The sequence below is a fragment of the Equus przewalskii genome, chromosome 10, assembly GCF_037783145.1.
Source record: "Equus przewalskii isolate Varuska chromosome 10, EquPr2, whole genome shotgun sequence".
Taxonomy (NCBI): Eukaryota; Metazoa; Chordata; class Mammalia; order Perissodactyla; family Equidae; genus Equus; species Equus przewalskii.
Genome location: NC_091840.1, coordinates 50,534,954 through 50,550,766, shown reverse-complemented (window position 1 = coordinate 50,550,766; position 15,813 = coordinate 50,534,954). Strand labels below are relative to the sequence as shown.

The 15,813-nt window shown below is 43.7% G+C and overlaps 1 protein-coding gene across 2 annotated transcripts in view; it reads right to left on the bottom strand.

Annotated features, from left to right (window-relative positions):
• Positions 1-13,863, bottom strand: part of DNAH2 (dynein axonemal heavy chain 2) — a 105,757-nt gene extending 91,894 nt beyond the window's left edge. For both annotated transcript variants that reach the window (XR_011523634.1, XM_070563230.1), the window contains exons 1-4: positions 13,708-13,863; positions 11,967-12,134; positions 8,419-8,480; positions 5,984-6,154 (exon numbers count right to left, since the gene is read on the bottom strand). Coding sequence is in view for 1 of the 2 variants with exons in the window: in XM_070563230.1 (XP_070419331.1) it covers positions 5,984-6,154; positions 8,419-8,480; positions 11,967-12,120 (387 nt within the window). In the remaining variant the exon portion in view is untranslated. The remainder of the gene's footprint in view (positions 1-5,983; positions 6,155-8,418; positions 8,481-11,966; positions 12,135-13,707) is intronic.
• Positions 13,864-15,813: the final 1,950 nt, after the last annotated feature.

The window sequence follows — 15,813 nt, the reverse complement described above, 5'->3', positions numbered from 1 at the left end:
GATGTGGAGAGAACGGAACTCTCACACGCTGCTGGTGGGAATGCGAACTGGTGCAACCTCTATGGAAAACAGTATGGAGATTCCTCAAAAAACTAAAAATAGAACTACCATACGACCCAGCCATCCCACTACTGGGTATCTACCCAAACAACTTGAAATCAACAATCCAAAGTAACATAGGCACCCCTATGTTCATTGCAGCACTATTCACAATAACCAAGACATGGAAGCAACCCAAGCACCCATCAACTTATGATTGGACAAGGACATGGTATATATATACAATGAAATACTACTCAGCCAGTAAAAAAGACAAAAGCATCCCATCTGCAACAACATGGATGGACCTGGAGGGAATTATGCTGGTGAAATAAGCCAGACTGAGAAAGACAAACACCAGATGATTTCACTCATATGTGGAATATAAAACATAGACAAAGGAAACAGTTCAGTGGTTACGGCGGGGGGGGGGGAGGGGGCCCACAGGGGATGAAGGGGAACACTTATGTGGTGACAGACAAGAAAGAATGTACAAGTGAAATTTCATAATAATGTGAACTATTATGAACTCAATAAAAAAATTAAGATGTTAAAAAAATAAAAAATAAATTCATTGAATGTTCACAGATTCTCTACTCCTGAGTTATTTGGTTCATTCTTAATGGACTGGATTTCTGTTGATGATGTTATTTTGGTTTTGTAGTGTTCTTTCAACATTGAAATGATTGCCTACTTGCTGCCTTTAGGTGTGACCATCTAGGCGGGGAATCATACCTTGGGTGCCACTGTCTTTCCTGGAGAACTCAGTAGATGTTCAGAGAGGTCTGAGGCCAGCTTGATGTTTCCCTTTGGTAGATAATTTGGTTTTTTGACTGGAGGCCTAAATAATTTTTTTCCAAATGTTTACTTGGAAAAAAATGCCAACCCATAGAAAAGTTTCAAGAAAAGCACAATGAACAACATCATACCCTTCGTCTAGATTCACTGATTGTTAGCATTTTGCCATATCTCTTGGCTGAGCCATTGGAGGGTTAGCAGACAGCATGATACAGCACCCTTAAATACTTCAGCACATAGCTCCTAAAAGCAAGGATGTTCCCAACACACCCAACACTGTAACTATCACACTCAGAAACTTTCACTTCAGATAATGTTTATATAATATACAGTCCATATTCAATTTTCCCCAATGGCCCAAATAATGTCATTTACAGCTGGTCTTTCCCATCCGGATGCAATCTAGAATCACACGCAGTTGTGCCTCCTTTAACTCCACACAGTTCTCCAGTGTTTTTCTTTCTTCCACAGCATTGACATTTCTAATAGTCTCAGCCAGTTGTTTTCCAAAATGTGCCTTAATTTGGATTTATCCAATTGTTTCCTCACTATTAGATTCAGGTTAAATATTTTTGGAAAGAATACCACACAGGTGATGTTCGTAAAGAATTAACTTCCTCAAACGTTAGCACCTTAACTAAGATGTGTATTGACATTAAACATCATGTGACAAATTCTGAGGACTAAAGTATATGCTTTCAATTCCCAGATTCAGTTTCTTCAGCAGTTCAGGGGAATCCTTTGTATTTTATCTTTAATTTTGTATTCTGTTTCAGTAGTTGGTTCTCTGTATTAGATCATCTGTGTCTCTCTTTCCTATCTATTAACTTCTAGTCGTGTTGTCATTGGTTTTTTTCTTCTGCATACACTGTAATTATCTCAAGCCTCTCTTCTATATCATTTCAGATGTTCAGCGATAGCTATTCAGTTCCTTGCTGTTTCTAACCTACTAGTTTATAACATGCTGCTTTATTTATTTCTTAAAATCTGCAAGCTCCCTTTTATAAGATTTCCACGTTTTATCATTCCATCTCTCAGCTTTTTTAAAAATTGAATTCCTGTTCTTATCAAGTTATACTATAACGACGCTGTTGTGAGGCGTGTCCTTCTGTTCTGTTTTCCTCTTTTGCATGCTTTGTTCTGTTTTTTCTTCCCTTGATGTAATATGCTTGTAGTTGCCATGCAATTTCTTTTCACTTTCCCCATGCTTGTGCAGCTCTCTGAATCCATTCTTTTGGCTCTAAGGTACAGTTGGTGACTTCTTGATGTCCCACTGTGAGAGCCCAGTTTCTTTTCTCCCTCGAAGTTGAAGTGAAAGGGTTGCGTATTTTGTTTTTTTCACTCTCCTCTACCCTAAGAGAATTGCATAAGTGGTTGGGTAGGTGGTTAAGGCTACTTTAAAACAGTGTAAAATCTTTGTTAGAATATCTGGGCTCTTTTTCTCTTTTCAGATTTTGTTAAATGTCCTATCTAAGGCTCACTCCATCTTGCTGGGGGTCCACCATTCCTGTGGGGGAGGATGGTTTCCTTAACTCAGTGCATAGACCTTTCATTGGTCACTCATTTTTAAAGTTCGTTCCGTTAGATTATGCTTCTTTCCTTGTTTGATTACTCTTGAATGTGTCTTTTTTCTGGTTTTACTTTTTGCTCATTTTATCAAGTATTCAAGGGTAATAATTTTTTAAGGAAGTTTCAATTAGCCATCTTAACCTAGGAGAACACAATTAAGTCTGTGACCTATTTAGAATCTATTTCAGCATGCTAAATAGATTTTTTTCCCAGTTTTATTGAAGCATAATTGACAAATAAAAATTGTATATACTTAAGGTGTACAACTTGATGTTTTGATATTAGTATATATTGTGAAATGATCACTATAATCAAGCTAATTAACATATCTATCATCTCACATAGTTACCATTTTCTTTTTCTTTTTTTGTTTTTATTTTTCCTTTTCCTCCCAAAGCCCCCCGGTACATAGTGTGTATTTTCAGTTGTGGGTCCTTCCAGCTGTGGCATGCGGGACGCCACCCCAGCACGGCCTGATGAGCGGCACCATGTCCATGCCCAGGATCCAAACCAGCAAAACCCTGGTCTGCCAAAGTGGAGTGCATGAACTTAATCACTCGGCCCCGGGGCCGGCCCCATCTTTCTCTTTTCTTTTTTCTTTCTTTTTTTTTTTTTTTTTTTTTTTGTGGTGAGAGCACTTAAGATCTACCCTCTTAGTAAATTTCAAGTATACAATACAGTATTATTAACTGTAGTCGCCATGCAGTATATTAGATCTCCAGAACTTATTCATCTTGCATAACTGAACTTCGTACTGTTTTTTCAAAATGCAGTTTTATTGAGATAAAATTGATCTATAACATTGTATTAGTTTAAGATGTACAACATAATTACTTGATATATATGTACTTATTGCAAAATGTACAGTAAATCCCCAGAACTTATTTATCTTATCACTGGAAGTTTGTACATTTTGACCACCTTCACCCGTTTTCCCTACTCCCCCACCCCCTGACTCTGGCAACCACGAATCTGTTGCCTGTTTCTATGAGTTAGGGTTTTTTTTTTCTAGATTCCACATATAAGTGAGATCATACAATATTTATCTTTTTCTGTCTGACTTATTTCACTTTGGATAATGCCTCAAGTTCTATCCATATTGTTTCAAATGGCAGGACATTTTTCTTTCTCATTGCTGAATAATATTCCAGTGTGTGTGTATATATATATATGTGTGTATATATATATATATACACCACATTTTCTTTCTCCATTCATCCACTGATGGACACATAGGCTGTTTCCATGTCTTGGCTATTGTAAATAATGCTGCAGTAAATATGGGGATGCAGATAGCTCTTTGAGACAGTGGTTTCATTTCCTTCAGATATATACCCAGAAGTGGGATTGCTGGATCATACGGTAGCTCCATTTTTAATTTTTTGAGGAAACTCCATGTTGTTTTCCATAGTGGCTGCACCAATTACAATCCCACCAACAGTGCACAAGAGTTCCGTCTTCTCTACATTCTCATCAACATTTGTTCTCTCTTGTCTTCTTGATGATAGCCATTCTAACAGGTGTGAGGTATTAACTCATTGTGATTCTGATTTGCATTCCCCTGATGATTACTGATGTTGAGCATCTTTTCACATACCTGTTGGCCATCTCTATCTATTCTTTGGAAAAATGTCTATTCAGATCTTCTGCCCATTATTTAATCAGGTGTTTGTTTTTGCTATTGAGTTGTATGAGTTCTTCATATATTTTGGATATTAACTCTTATCAGGTAATATGAGTGGCAATATTTCCTTCCATTCTTTAGGTTGCCTTTTCATTTTGTTGATGGTTTCCTCTGCTGTGCAGAAATTTTTAGTTTGATGTAGTCCCACTTGTTTATTTTTGCTTTTGTTGTCTTTGCTTTTGGTGTCAGAAATTTTGTAGCCTTTGATCAGTATCTCCCCATTTCCCCCTCCCCCCAGATAGATAGATTTTTTAATGGAAAAATTTTGTTTTTCATGTTTCTCAATTTTACTCATTGAATAATCCATCCTTCCCCATGAATTTTAAATGCCATTTTTACAAAAAATTGTTACATATGTATTTCAGTACTTTCTATGTTTATTTATTGTTGCTAATATAACATATATTCCTGACCCAGTACAACTCTGTTTTAATTACTGTAGTTTAATATTTTCATATTCATGAGTCTCATCCATTGGTTTCCTCCTTCATCATTTCTTTGCTATTTTCATGCATTTTTCTGGATTATGTTAAAATCCTTTACACGAAGGATCTAGGGACTATGGCACTTTGATTGGAGTTGCATTAAAATGGTACCTTTTTTATATGAAATGATCTCTATATTAAGATTCCCACCCAGAAACAGGATATGGCTCACAATTTATTTAATCTTCTTTTGTAGCCTGCAACAAAGTCATTTTCTTTCATAAAAATCCTACATATTTTGGGGCTGGCCCTGTGGCCGAGTGGTTAAGTTCGCGCGCTCCGCTGCAGGCAGCCCAGTGTTTCATCGGTTCGAATCCTGGGCGCGGACATGGCACTGCTCATCAGACCACGCTGAGGCAGCGTCCCACATACCACAACTAGAAGAACCCACAACGAAGAATATACAACTATGTACCAGGGGGCTTTGGGGAGAAAAAGGAAATAATAAAATCTTTTAAAAAAAAATCTACTTAAAAAATCCTACATATTTTTTGCAAATTTTTGTTCCTTTTGTGAACGAAATATTTTTTTCATGTTTTGTAGCTGATTATTGCCAAAATACTGGAAAGAGCCATAGCTTGTTTTTGCTTTTATTTAATATGGAATGCTTCATAAACTGTGCCGTTGCCCAGAACCATGCTAATCTTCATTATCATTTCAATATTCATAATATGTGCTGCCAGGAAAAGCAAAGCAATAGCCTTGTCCTTTTCCAACATTTTATTTCAAAAATTTTCAAACATATAGAAAAGTTAAAAGCATTTTACAATAATGACTTGTACACCCACTGCCAGATTCTACCACTAACATTTAGCTATACATCAGTCTTTTAACTGTCTCCCTACCCATGGTTTACCCTTCACTAATGTACCCTCCACATTGTTGAAATAGTTATCTATCTAATCCATGAAAGCCTTCAATAGTTCCCTCTGGGATAGAGGCCAAATTCTTTAGCATAACATACAAGGACCCTTCACAAGGTGACCCCAACCAACATCTTCAGTATCATTTCCCACAACTCCTCTTTTCTTTGCACAGAAGAACTCTTGCCCAGCCTCAATGAAATCCTACTTACCTTGATCCCAAACTCAAATATCACCTCCATCGCCAAGTCTTGCCAGCATTCCACTGGCTACATTATTTGCTCCCATAAAGCTCCTATAAAACTTTGTCCATAAACCATAATATATTGTAAATATTTTTTTATGTCTGTCTTCCCCACCAGACCATCAAAAGCAAGACCCTGCCTCATTTATTTCCGTATCCTGCTGCCAAGGAGGGTGCCTGACACACCATGAGGCTCAGTAGATCTTGGGCACAGGAGATGAGACCCAAAGATGGCGGAGATACATGGAACCCTCAGCTCCCTGGAAGATCACCTTGGAGTCTGGAAAAGTGGAGTACTCACCTGCACAGGCATGCCCAGATCTAATTTCAGCCCCAAACAGGGGTCAATGAAGATGGTGAGGATGGGCTCTGAAGGGTCCTGGGCAAAGCGCTCCAGAATGCTATCATGCTCCTCTGTCCATGTGGCATCTGCCAGTCCTGTTAGCACAGCTCTCGCCAGGAAAAAGGGCTTCTACAGAAGGAAAGCAGAGAGTCAAAGCAAGTACAGCTGTTAGGATGAGTCATTTCTCCCATCCACAATCACATGTGAGGACATGGACGATGAGAGGACTCAGACAGGTCCAGAATGGTGAAGGGAAAGCTGAGGATGAACTAACTGACCAGTTTCAAGCTTTTGAAGAAAGAAGACAATAAGATTCTCTTCCCTCTATAAGCAAAAATAGAATGGATCATAGAGGAAAACTAAGGGATATTATGTTCCTAAGACATATCATGTATGCCCATGGTTGTAAAAATGCATTATCAAGCAACCATCAACCTCAGAGTAAAATGAAATGAAGGGAAACATGTCGGATATTAGCCTAAACCAAGCAATTAGAAGCAAGGCGATGACAAGCTGGGAAAAGGATAAGGGTGCAAGACCAATTTTTTCCTGGTGTAGCCTCCTCAGGATACAAAAATAAGTATGAGATATTGGATAAAAGTCAACTGGCATAGAGTGAGGAAGAAGTGAGGGAAAAAGAAAAGACTGGAAAACATCAAAGAAAAAATCAATTAGATGGAAAATAAAGCATAACCGGTGGCTAGAAAAAAATTAATCTGTAGAACACTACCAAGCAGATTAACGAAACCAGAAGGTAGGAAGATATAGCTCAGTGAACTTGAAAAGTCACCTGGCCCTCGCCCAGCACTCCTGGAGATGAGAAGGAATCGCTTTTACTTAAAGTTTCCAGGTCAAGAAAACTTAGACAGTGATGTAAAATCTTTCCTATATAAAGACATAGATGAACCAATGAGAAAAACACTAAGACCCCAATAAATTAAATGGACCAAAGGACATGAACAGATATGTCATAAAAAAGAGAGCATGAAAAACTGTTCAATTTCACTTGAAATCAAAGAAATACAAACAAAAATAGCAAAGATATATCATTTATTGCCTATCATTTTTAAAAAATCCTTGCTAAACTGATAACATCCATGGCTGGAAAGGGTTAGTTGCTAGTGTGAGGGCAAAAAGTGCAATCTGTTTGGAAAACAGCTTGGTATTATACATTTAAAGTGTTAGAAATGTTCTTTACTCTTTCCTTCAGTAACTCTAAGTATAGGAATCTATCTTAAGGAAATAGTAATTATTTCAAAATGTGTTAGTTTTATTTATAATATTTATGACAGTATTATTGTGAGAGCAAAAAATTAGAAATGGCAAAACGTCCAAAAGTAAGGATTTAACTATGGTACGTATATCTAATCGAGCAACACACCACCACTAAAAATGGTGCTTGCAAAAATTATATAGTAAAATGAAGAATGGAAAAAATGTTCTGTGAAAAAGCTTAATGAAAAATTACAGTATCGGGGGCCAGCCCTGTGGCCTAGTGGTTAAGTTCAGTGCGGTCTACTTTAGCAGCTTGGGTTCAGTTCCCAGGCACGGACCTACACCACTCGTCAGTGGCCACGCTGTGGAGGCAACCCACATACAAAATAGAGGAAGATTGCCACAGATGTTAACTCAGGGCAAATCTCCCTCAGAAAAAAAAAAAATTATAGTCTGTGGTACAGTTAGGATTATTTTTTTAAAAACTCACAAACCTATATACAGAAAGAAAAGATATATACCAAAGTATTAACATGGGATGTCTTTAGGCAGTAATGCTATGACTTTTATTTTCCCTTTCTTTGTTCTACTTTTCTGTCCCTTCCAATTTTTTCTTTAATGAGTAGTTACTACTTTTCTCTCCTTTTTTAAAAAAGTTCAGGGTCACCACTCTATTCTTCTAGGCCAGATAACTATGGGTGTGGCCAGGCTCTGATGCAACTTGGAAGGTGTAAGGATCATTTAGTGACAATTTCTAAAAATACTTGAAGTGGCTTCTGTAAATTCTTCAGCCAAAGGGAGAATTGAAGGAAAGAAAGAGAATGTCTTAGAAATACAATCCAATTAGGACAATATCTGTCCAGCTTGTTCAACTTGTTCAGATTTCACCCACACGACTGATGAAGCTTGTCGCAGTTTGACCCAAGGTGGGGAGGCAAGGAAGGGACAGCTGAGAGATCTGTTCCTCACTTAAAGCCCTCTTTTTCTGGAGTGATGGGGGGCACAGATAACTTTGTCCTTTACTCAGTGAACTGGATTTGTGGTGAGTAGGCTACTGGGAGAGAGTAAGTAGGATGTGACAGATTGGAAAGAATTCCTTGTGTACCATTCTACAAGTAATCCTTTGATTTACCAGTTGTTTGGGAGGAATATTTGTCTCGGGGAAAACCCAAACTTACCACATCCACCTGAGGCTCCTGTAATTCTTCTTGCCGTACTTCAGGTTCCTCCGGTGCTGGCTCTAGGAAGAGTAAAAATTCAAACATGAAGGCATTCATTAAAAAGTTAAACATAGTCACCGTACGACCCAGCAATGCCACTTCTTAGGTATATACCCAAGAGAATTAGAAGCAGGGACTCAAACAGACATTTGTATACTAATGCTCATAGCAGTGCTATTCATAATAGCAAAAGTGTGCAAATAACCCAAGTGTCCGTCAGTAGGTGAATCAGTAAACAAATTGTGGTGGAATATTATTCAGCCATAGAAAGGAATGAAGCACTGACTCATGCTACATCATGGATGGACCTTGAAAACATTATGCTAAGTGAAAGAAGCCAGTCACAAAAGACCACATATTCTATGATTCCATTTATAGGAAATGTCCAGAACAGGCAACTCCATAGGCACAGAAAGTAGATTAGTGGTTACCAGGATCTGGAGGGAAAGGGGAGTGGGGAGTGACTGCTAAAAGTCTGGGCTCTGATGCAACTTAGAAGTCATAATATAGGAGTCATCTGCTGCCAATTTCTCAAGGTGCTTGAAGTGGCTTTTGTGGGGGGAGGTAATGAAAACGTTCTAAAGTTAGATAGTGGTGATGGTTACACGGCTTGGTGACTATACCAAAATTCACAGAACTGTAAACTGTAAAAGGGTGAATTTCATAATAAATGGATTATATCTCAATTTTCTCTTAAAAAGCTGACTGGGGCCAGAGGGGAGGCAGAGGCAGGCAGGGGAATGAAGGCAGTCAGTACTGAAGTTACTCTAGACATTCAGCTTCTGGCCTTCCATTCTTCCCCCAATCTTCTTCCCTTGTGGAGAAGTTGGGGCCCCCAGAAGTCCACCCCTCTCCAAACAACCAGCCTGCTGGTTCCTCATTTCTGCCACACCCACTCTGAACTCCCATAAAACCCAGGAGGGTGTTTCTCTACTTCCTGATCTGTTGCTCACACAGGAGACAGAGATAAAACTGGCGGGTTTCCCATCTCACATGGGCTGAAAGGAGGAAGCAACAAATGAGATGGAACCAAAAGACACTGGGGAACAGGACACTCTGACTTCCAAAAAGAAAAGAGGGGAGTGAGGCACAAAGGCCAAGGAAGGAAATCATGAAAAAGATGGAACAGACCATTCCAGGAACTTAGCCGAGAGCGGGACAGGTAAGCAAGAAATCTAACGTCCTTTGGGAAAACTGAGGGCAATCAAGATTTCAGACTGAAACTAGGCTGGGGGAAGGAGACTAGGACGATCTCAAGAGTAAACTGCTTTCGTCTTCTGTAATACAATTTATATAAAATCTAAACCATGCAATACGATACTAATATATGATGTTCATGGATACATGCAGTAAAAATTTAAAAAACAAGCTTGAGAAGGATAAACAACTCAGGATAGCAGTGACCTCTGCAGAAGGAGAGAAAGGCTGGGGCGTGGTGCAAACAGAGGGGTTCACTTGTTGCTATCATGATTTATTCTCACATTGGATGATGGGTACACAGGTGTTCATTATATTATTCTCTGTACTTTTTCTGATTTGCCTGAAATACGGGTCTACAATCCCTTATCCAAAAACCTTGGAGTCAAGTCTATTTCAGAATTTAGAACTGTAAGATAGTATGGTATGTAATACCCCCAACCCCCAACAGGCTCTAGAACAGCACTCCATACACTTTTAAGATTAGTATTTCTCCAGTAAAACATACGAAAATTCATACTAAGTGGCTTAAATACACTATAAATACCTTCATGTCAGTTTAGGTTATGTTTTACCACCAAATAAGTTTACATGCCAAACTTTGGAAAGAAAACTTTTAGTTCATAGGACTTTTTAAAATTACGGATATGGGCTGATGAACCTGGACTTCATCTTCTTCTTTTCTCAGTGGGAACTAAGGAAGCAAAGGATGTCAATACAGACCTCAAAAGCTTGTTTGCCCTTTAACCCCCCATCCTTTACCAAGAGGTGTTTTAGGCCGTGTCTTAGTCCATTCAGGCTGCGATAACAAAATACCACAGACTAGGTGGCTTATAAACAGCAGAAATTTATTTCTCACAGTTCTAGAGGCTGGAAGCCGTAGATCAGGGTGCCAGCATGGTCGGGTCACACACGGTGGAAGGGGGCTAGGGATCTCTCTGGAGCCACTTTTAAAAAGCACAAATCCCACTCATGACAGTTCCACCGTCATGATTTAAGCACCTCCCAAAGGCCTCACCTCCTAATACCATCACATTGGGCATTAAGATTTCAACGTATTAATTGGGGGGGGGACACAAACTTTCAGACCATAGCAAACCCCCTCTGTCTCAGTGGGACAGGCCTCGATCCTTCCCCATCTCCAAAGATTTGGGAGATTAAATTTCATTTCAAGGCTGCCTTGGAGGTCCGAGTCTTCTCTGAACCTCTCTCAGGGTTATGTGTCAGCCGGAAAGCTCCCTATTAGACAATAAACAGGCTTAGAGCTAAAGGAGTCAGAGGTCGTTGGTGTGTAGTGATCAATGCTTTCATTTAGAAGCACCGTCCCTTCCTGCCCCGGAGTATTCTCCAAGTGAACCTCACTGCCTTCCCTCCTCCCTACCCCTATTCCTGGTACCCAGGTTCCAGGACCCTGTCCCATCTTAAACTGCTTTCAAGAGAACTCGGAAGAAAAAATTTTGCACATTTCTAATGTCCAGATCCCAGAGTAAGGCCCTGTGTACCCCAGACCTTTCTCCCACGCCCATGCTTAATCTCCCAGCTTTTAGTATTAAAAAGGGACCCTATTTCTCTCATCTTGACAGGCTGCTAGGAGTGTAAAGCCCCAGGTAACAGGGGAGAGCTACATCACCTTAGCTCACAGTATATCTAACCTGGCCAGTGACGGTAACAGCTACCAAAAACCTCCCAACCCTATTGGCCCCAGCTCACCCACAGGAAGGAATCCCTCAGATCAAAGCCGCAAGAAGCAGCCTCTTTAAACTCTTTTCTCCCTCAATCTAGATGTCAAGCTTCTTTTCCTGTGGCCCTGAACCTGAACATCCTTAGTCTACCAAGGCCCTGCCAAAAAGAGGGCGGACACACAAGAGCCTTAAACAGATGGGAGAAAGCATCAGTCGGGCTTAGGATTCAAAGGGTGGCAAAGCAGGCTGAGTTTCCATGGTGATAGGCTTAATGGGAGAAAAACAGTATTTGTTTTGCCACCCAGGGTGAAAATGGGAAAAAGGAAGAGATCAAGCCCTCTTCACTGGGGTAGGAGCAACCAGAACACTTGAAATAAGGAGGAAGAGGCTAAGATAAAAGATTGGCTGGTGAGCTCTTGGTACACTGAGGGGAAATTTTAAGACAGAAGGAACAATTATAAGGCTGGCCAGGAGGAAGACACACAATTAAAGGGACCCAGAGGCAGGCCTGAGATTCCACTGAACCCCTGCTTCTTACCCAGAAGCAAGAGAACCTGCTCCCCAGGCCTCAGACCCTCCTTCAATACAAACAGTCTGCCTCCGAGCCCCTTCCCAGCATGTACCCACCAGGCTCCTCCTTGAGAGGCTTGGGCTCGGGCTCCAGCTCGCTGATGGGCAGGGTGGTCTCCGCCACCTCTGTGGCCAGAGCAGGCTGAGCACCTCGCCGGCGGGAGCTTCCCCGGCCACTCATTTTCCGCTTCTTCTCAGTTTTGCTAGACATCGTGTAAGCAAAACCTGCAGACACACGGGAAGCCAAGAGTCCACAACCAGATCCATCTCCAACCCAGCCCCTTGATACACGCAGTACCTTTTGAATTCACAAATTCACTGAGCCCCCATGTACCATAATCTTATCTAGGGGTACCCACAGCCTGCTTCTCACTCCTTTCCCTGGGACATCCCACTTTCTGCAGAGCATTGGGTTAAAAATCAAAGTCAGTCTTTCAAGGCCTTAGGAATTAATGGGAGTTAAAGGTGGTGGGCCAACAGACACGCCACTAATGAGGGTTTAGGAATCTCTCTCTCTGCCCAGAGGGATGAGAACCAAAGATAATCTGGAAAAGACCTACCAAGCTGAGGTCCAGTTGCACACACCCTCAACCACTCTACCCCTCAGGGCCATGGGTGAGTGAGAGAAGGCCCAGGGAAGGGAAGACTGTCCCCAGGTTTCCCATCCTTTGTCACTGTGTCAAGTCAATGAAGCAAACCAAGATGATTTTCCTACATACCTTCTTTCCTCACAAGTTACCCCCTAGAAGGGTGGAAATAGAAAAATGCTCCTCCTACCCATACTAAAATTTGCAACCTCCTTAAAGAAAAACAGTACTTGCAACACACCTCTGTAGCTTTTAATTCCTGAGGGGTAGGAACTCTGTTTTTTTGTGTGTACTGAAAAGGTCTCAGCATAGTTGGCTGAGTAACTCTGTGAAAACTGATAATGAAAACCAAGATCATTTGACTCCAAATGCCCTGAGAACAGATTGGAAGAAGGAAGGACAAAAGTCTTCCAACATTGAATTTCGAATTGTGTTTGGGGGAGAAGGGGAGGGGGGAATAAGGAAGGCCACAGTAGTGCCTCTCTCAGAAGCAGGGGCATCTCTGGTAGGCATTCAGAACCCTAAGGACAATGTTTGATTCGCTGGGCACTCCCTCTCATTCAGCTAGAGCCTGACAGCCACCTGTAGCTTTCCTTCCCCATCCCCCCAGGCTGCCACAGGCATTGATCACAGGTTATGAGTTTCAGACTTGAAGGATTTGTACTTTGCTCCAAGGAAAAACGTTCTATTAGGCCAACACATCAATAAAACCAACTACAGCAGCACAGCTTCCTCCACCAGCCTCCAGAGAAGCATCAGGCTGTGTTTCCCTGCCTCCACCTGGAGCCTCAGGAGCATTCCGCTGACAAGGCTGGGAGCCCCGTGCCCCCGGGCTTCATCCCTGATCCCACCTCAGGCCCCAGGTGGAGCTGTGCTACTAGCCTGGGACTCATTCTATTACTCAAGAAATATTGTAGGGGACCGGCCCTCTCCTCAAACTGCCTACCCGTGGGTAAATTTCCTCTCACAGCAGCTTCCTCACGCAACTGTCACAACTGCACGCGCTTCATCTCAACCCCAACTGCCCCTTCTTCTCCCCTCCCCCCACAACTGCCCTTCCTCTCCCTCTCCCCCTACAATTGCTCCTTCCCTCCCCGACAACTGCTCCTTCTTCCCCCCTACAACTCTCCCTTCTACCCCCTCACCACTGCCCCTTCTTCCCGAAGCTCCCAACTTCTCCTCCCTTCCTCTCCTCTGCCCCCGACACACACCTCACGACGCCGACCCTCTCCTCCCTAGGCCGACCGGTGGGCCACTCCAGCTAAGAAGTTGCCCGGCGTGGCCCTCTCAGGCCCGCGCCGGCACGCGTCGCCATGGCAACCCCGGCGGGGAGGGGGCGAGTGGCCGGGGCCTGCGCCCGCAGAGCCGGTCTCCTCGGCGCAGGCGCAGTGAAGCCGTGCTCCGCTGCTCCACTGCCCCACTCGGTCTGCGTCTCCCTAGCTGGGACCCGGGGCAAAAGGGCTGGAGGGCAAGGGAAAGCCGCTAAATCTGGCAGGCTGGAGTGTGCGAGGAGGGCCTGGTCTGAGGAAGTGGCTGGAAGGGCTGGGGCTGGAAACAATGAGCTACCCTCCGGCAGGACACTGAAAAGGCAGGGGAACCCAAGCGCCCGACCCCGCGCCCGGGTCTGCGGGCTCCATCCCTAACGAGTCCAGCAGATGGCGCCCGGTGTCCCGACTGCTGGGCTTGTTGACTTTCTAGAAGGCGCTCCAGGATTTCGAGGCAGCCGTGGCTGCAACTGGGTCCGGGGGAAAAACCGGGTCTGGAGCACCCCTGCCCTTCCGTTTGTTCCCCCTTCTTAGTTCGGACTGGGGTCTAGGATCACTGGGCAGCGCGGGGCGGGGGAAGGGAGGGAAGAACGGAACTGGAATTTTTGGAATCTGGGGATTGGCTTTGGAAAGCGTCGCTCGTTTTGGGGGGAACAGGAGGCGGGGACTCCCTGGGGAAGGTGACCTGGCCGGGGAGGGGCTCGGCTCTCCCTAAGAACAAAGGCTTAATCCTGGGGAAGCGAGAGATGAGTGTGAGAGGAGGGGCAGACGGCAACCGGTGCTAGGGGGCGCTGCGAGCCGGTGCCAACGAAGTGGCGCCTAGAAGACTGAGTTGTACCTGTGGCCGGGAGAAGCTTTAGGGAGGCCTGGGAGACGCTGGGAGGAAGCCCAGTCAGGGGGATAGGAACTCATCCTCCCTGCTTCCATCAATAGTGCCTAATTAAGACAAAGCCAGCAGTGAGCCCACTGATTACATTTCCATGAGGAGCTAAATTGATGACATTTTCTTTGCTGGATGAGGAGGGGCGAGACTGGCACCTCAGTTCCCCCTTTTCCCGATCGGTGTTCACACCTGACGGGTCTCATTATGCCAGTCTGGCACTGCGAGGAGTGGCAGACTCCTGAAGGGCCAGTGGATTAATCCACACCCAGACCCAACCCTGACCTCACCATCCCACCTACCCTATCTTAAGTTCCAGAATTAACAGCCCCTGCTCATTATCCATAAGGTGGGTTTCTGGGCTCTGATTTGTGGTCTCCTGCCCAAGTCCTGTTGCTGAGGACAAGGATGGAAGGAGAGAAAGGTCCTGCTACATCCCAAAACCAGCTGCACAGCAAGCAGGGCTAAGCAGGTGATCCTCTAACCAGATAGGCAGCGGGTGGCAGAGAGAGGTGACATGATTGGTCAGATTCCCACAGGGAAAAGTCCCAAAGGAGTGAAGATTTGAGGGGAGGTAGGGAGTGGGGAGCCTTATAGACAGGGCTCATGGCTCCCTCAGGGAAAGGAAGGTTGTGTAGACCCCATTTCTTTTATGACTCCCCCCCACAAACCTTGGCTCTGCCTAGGGATCCCAGCCCCCTACATTATGCTAAATAGGTAATCAAACATCTCGCTTTGCTAATTACTGCTCAATCCGATTAAACGCTGCTGAAGCTCATCAACAGAGGTGGAGGTGGGGGAAGGGATGAGGGCAGGGCCAACCACAGCTGTGATGGGGGTCTCCTCCTCAGGGGCTCTAGGGGACAGTTAAGAAACAGCTGAGGTAGCAAGACTCAGTACTTTCCAAAGGAAAGGGGCAGAGGAGTTGTACCACAAGACCCTTAGTCTTACTGCATCCTCCCAAATCAGGCTTTTCCCTCCTCCCAGAACCTTCATTACCCCCAGAACCCAGGCATCCGGCCATTCCCACAGCTCCCTTTGCACACCCCTGTCCCAGCTTTAATAAGTTCTGTTCTCTCACTGTCAATATTTGATTTCTCAGAGCCATCTCCACGGAGAGAGGGGGCCTCTTCCCTTGCTTCCCCCCTACCTTGGCCCTCTTTTGCCCACCC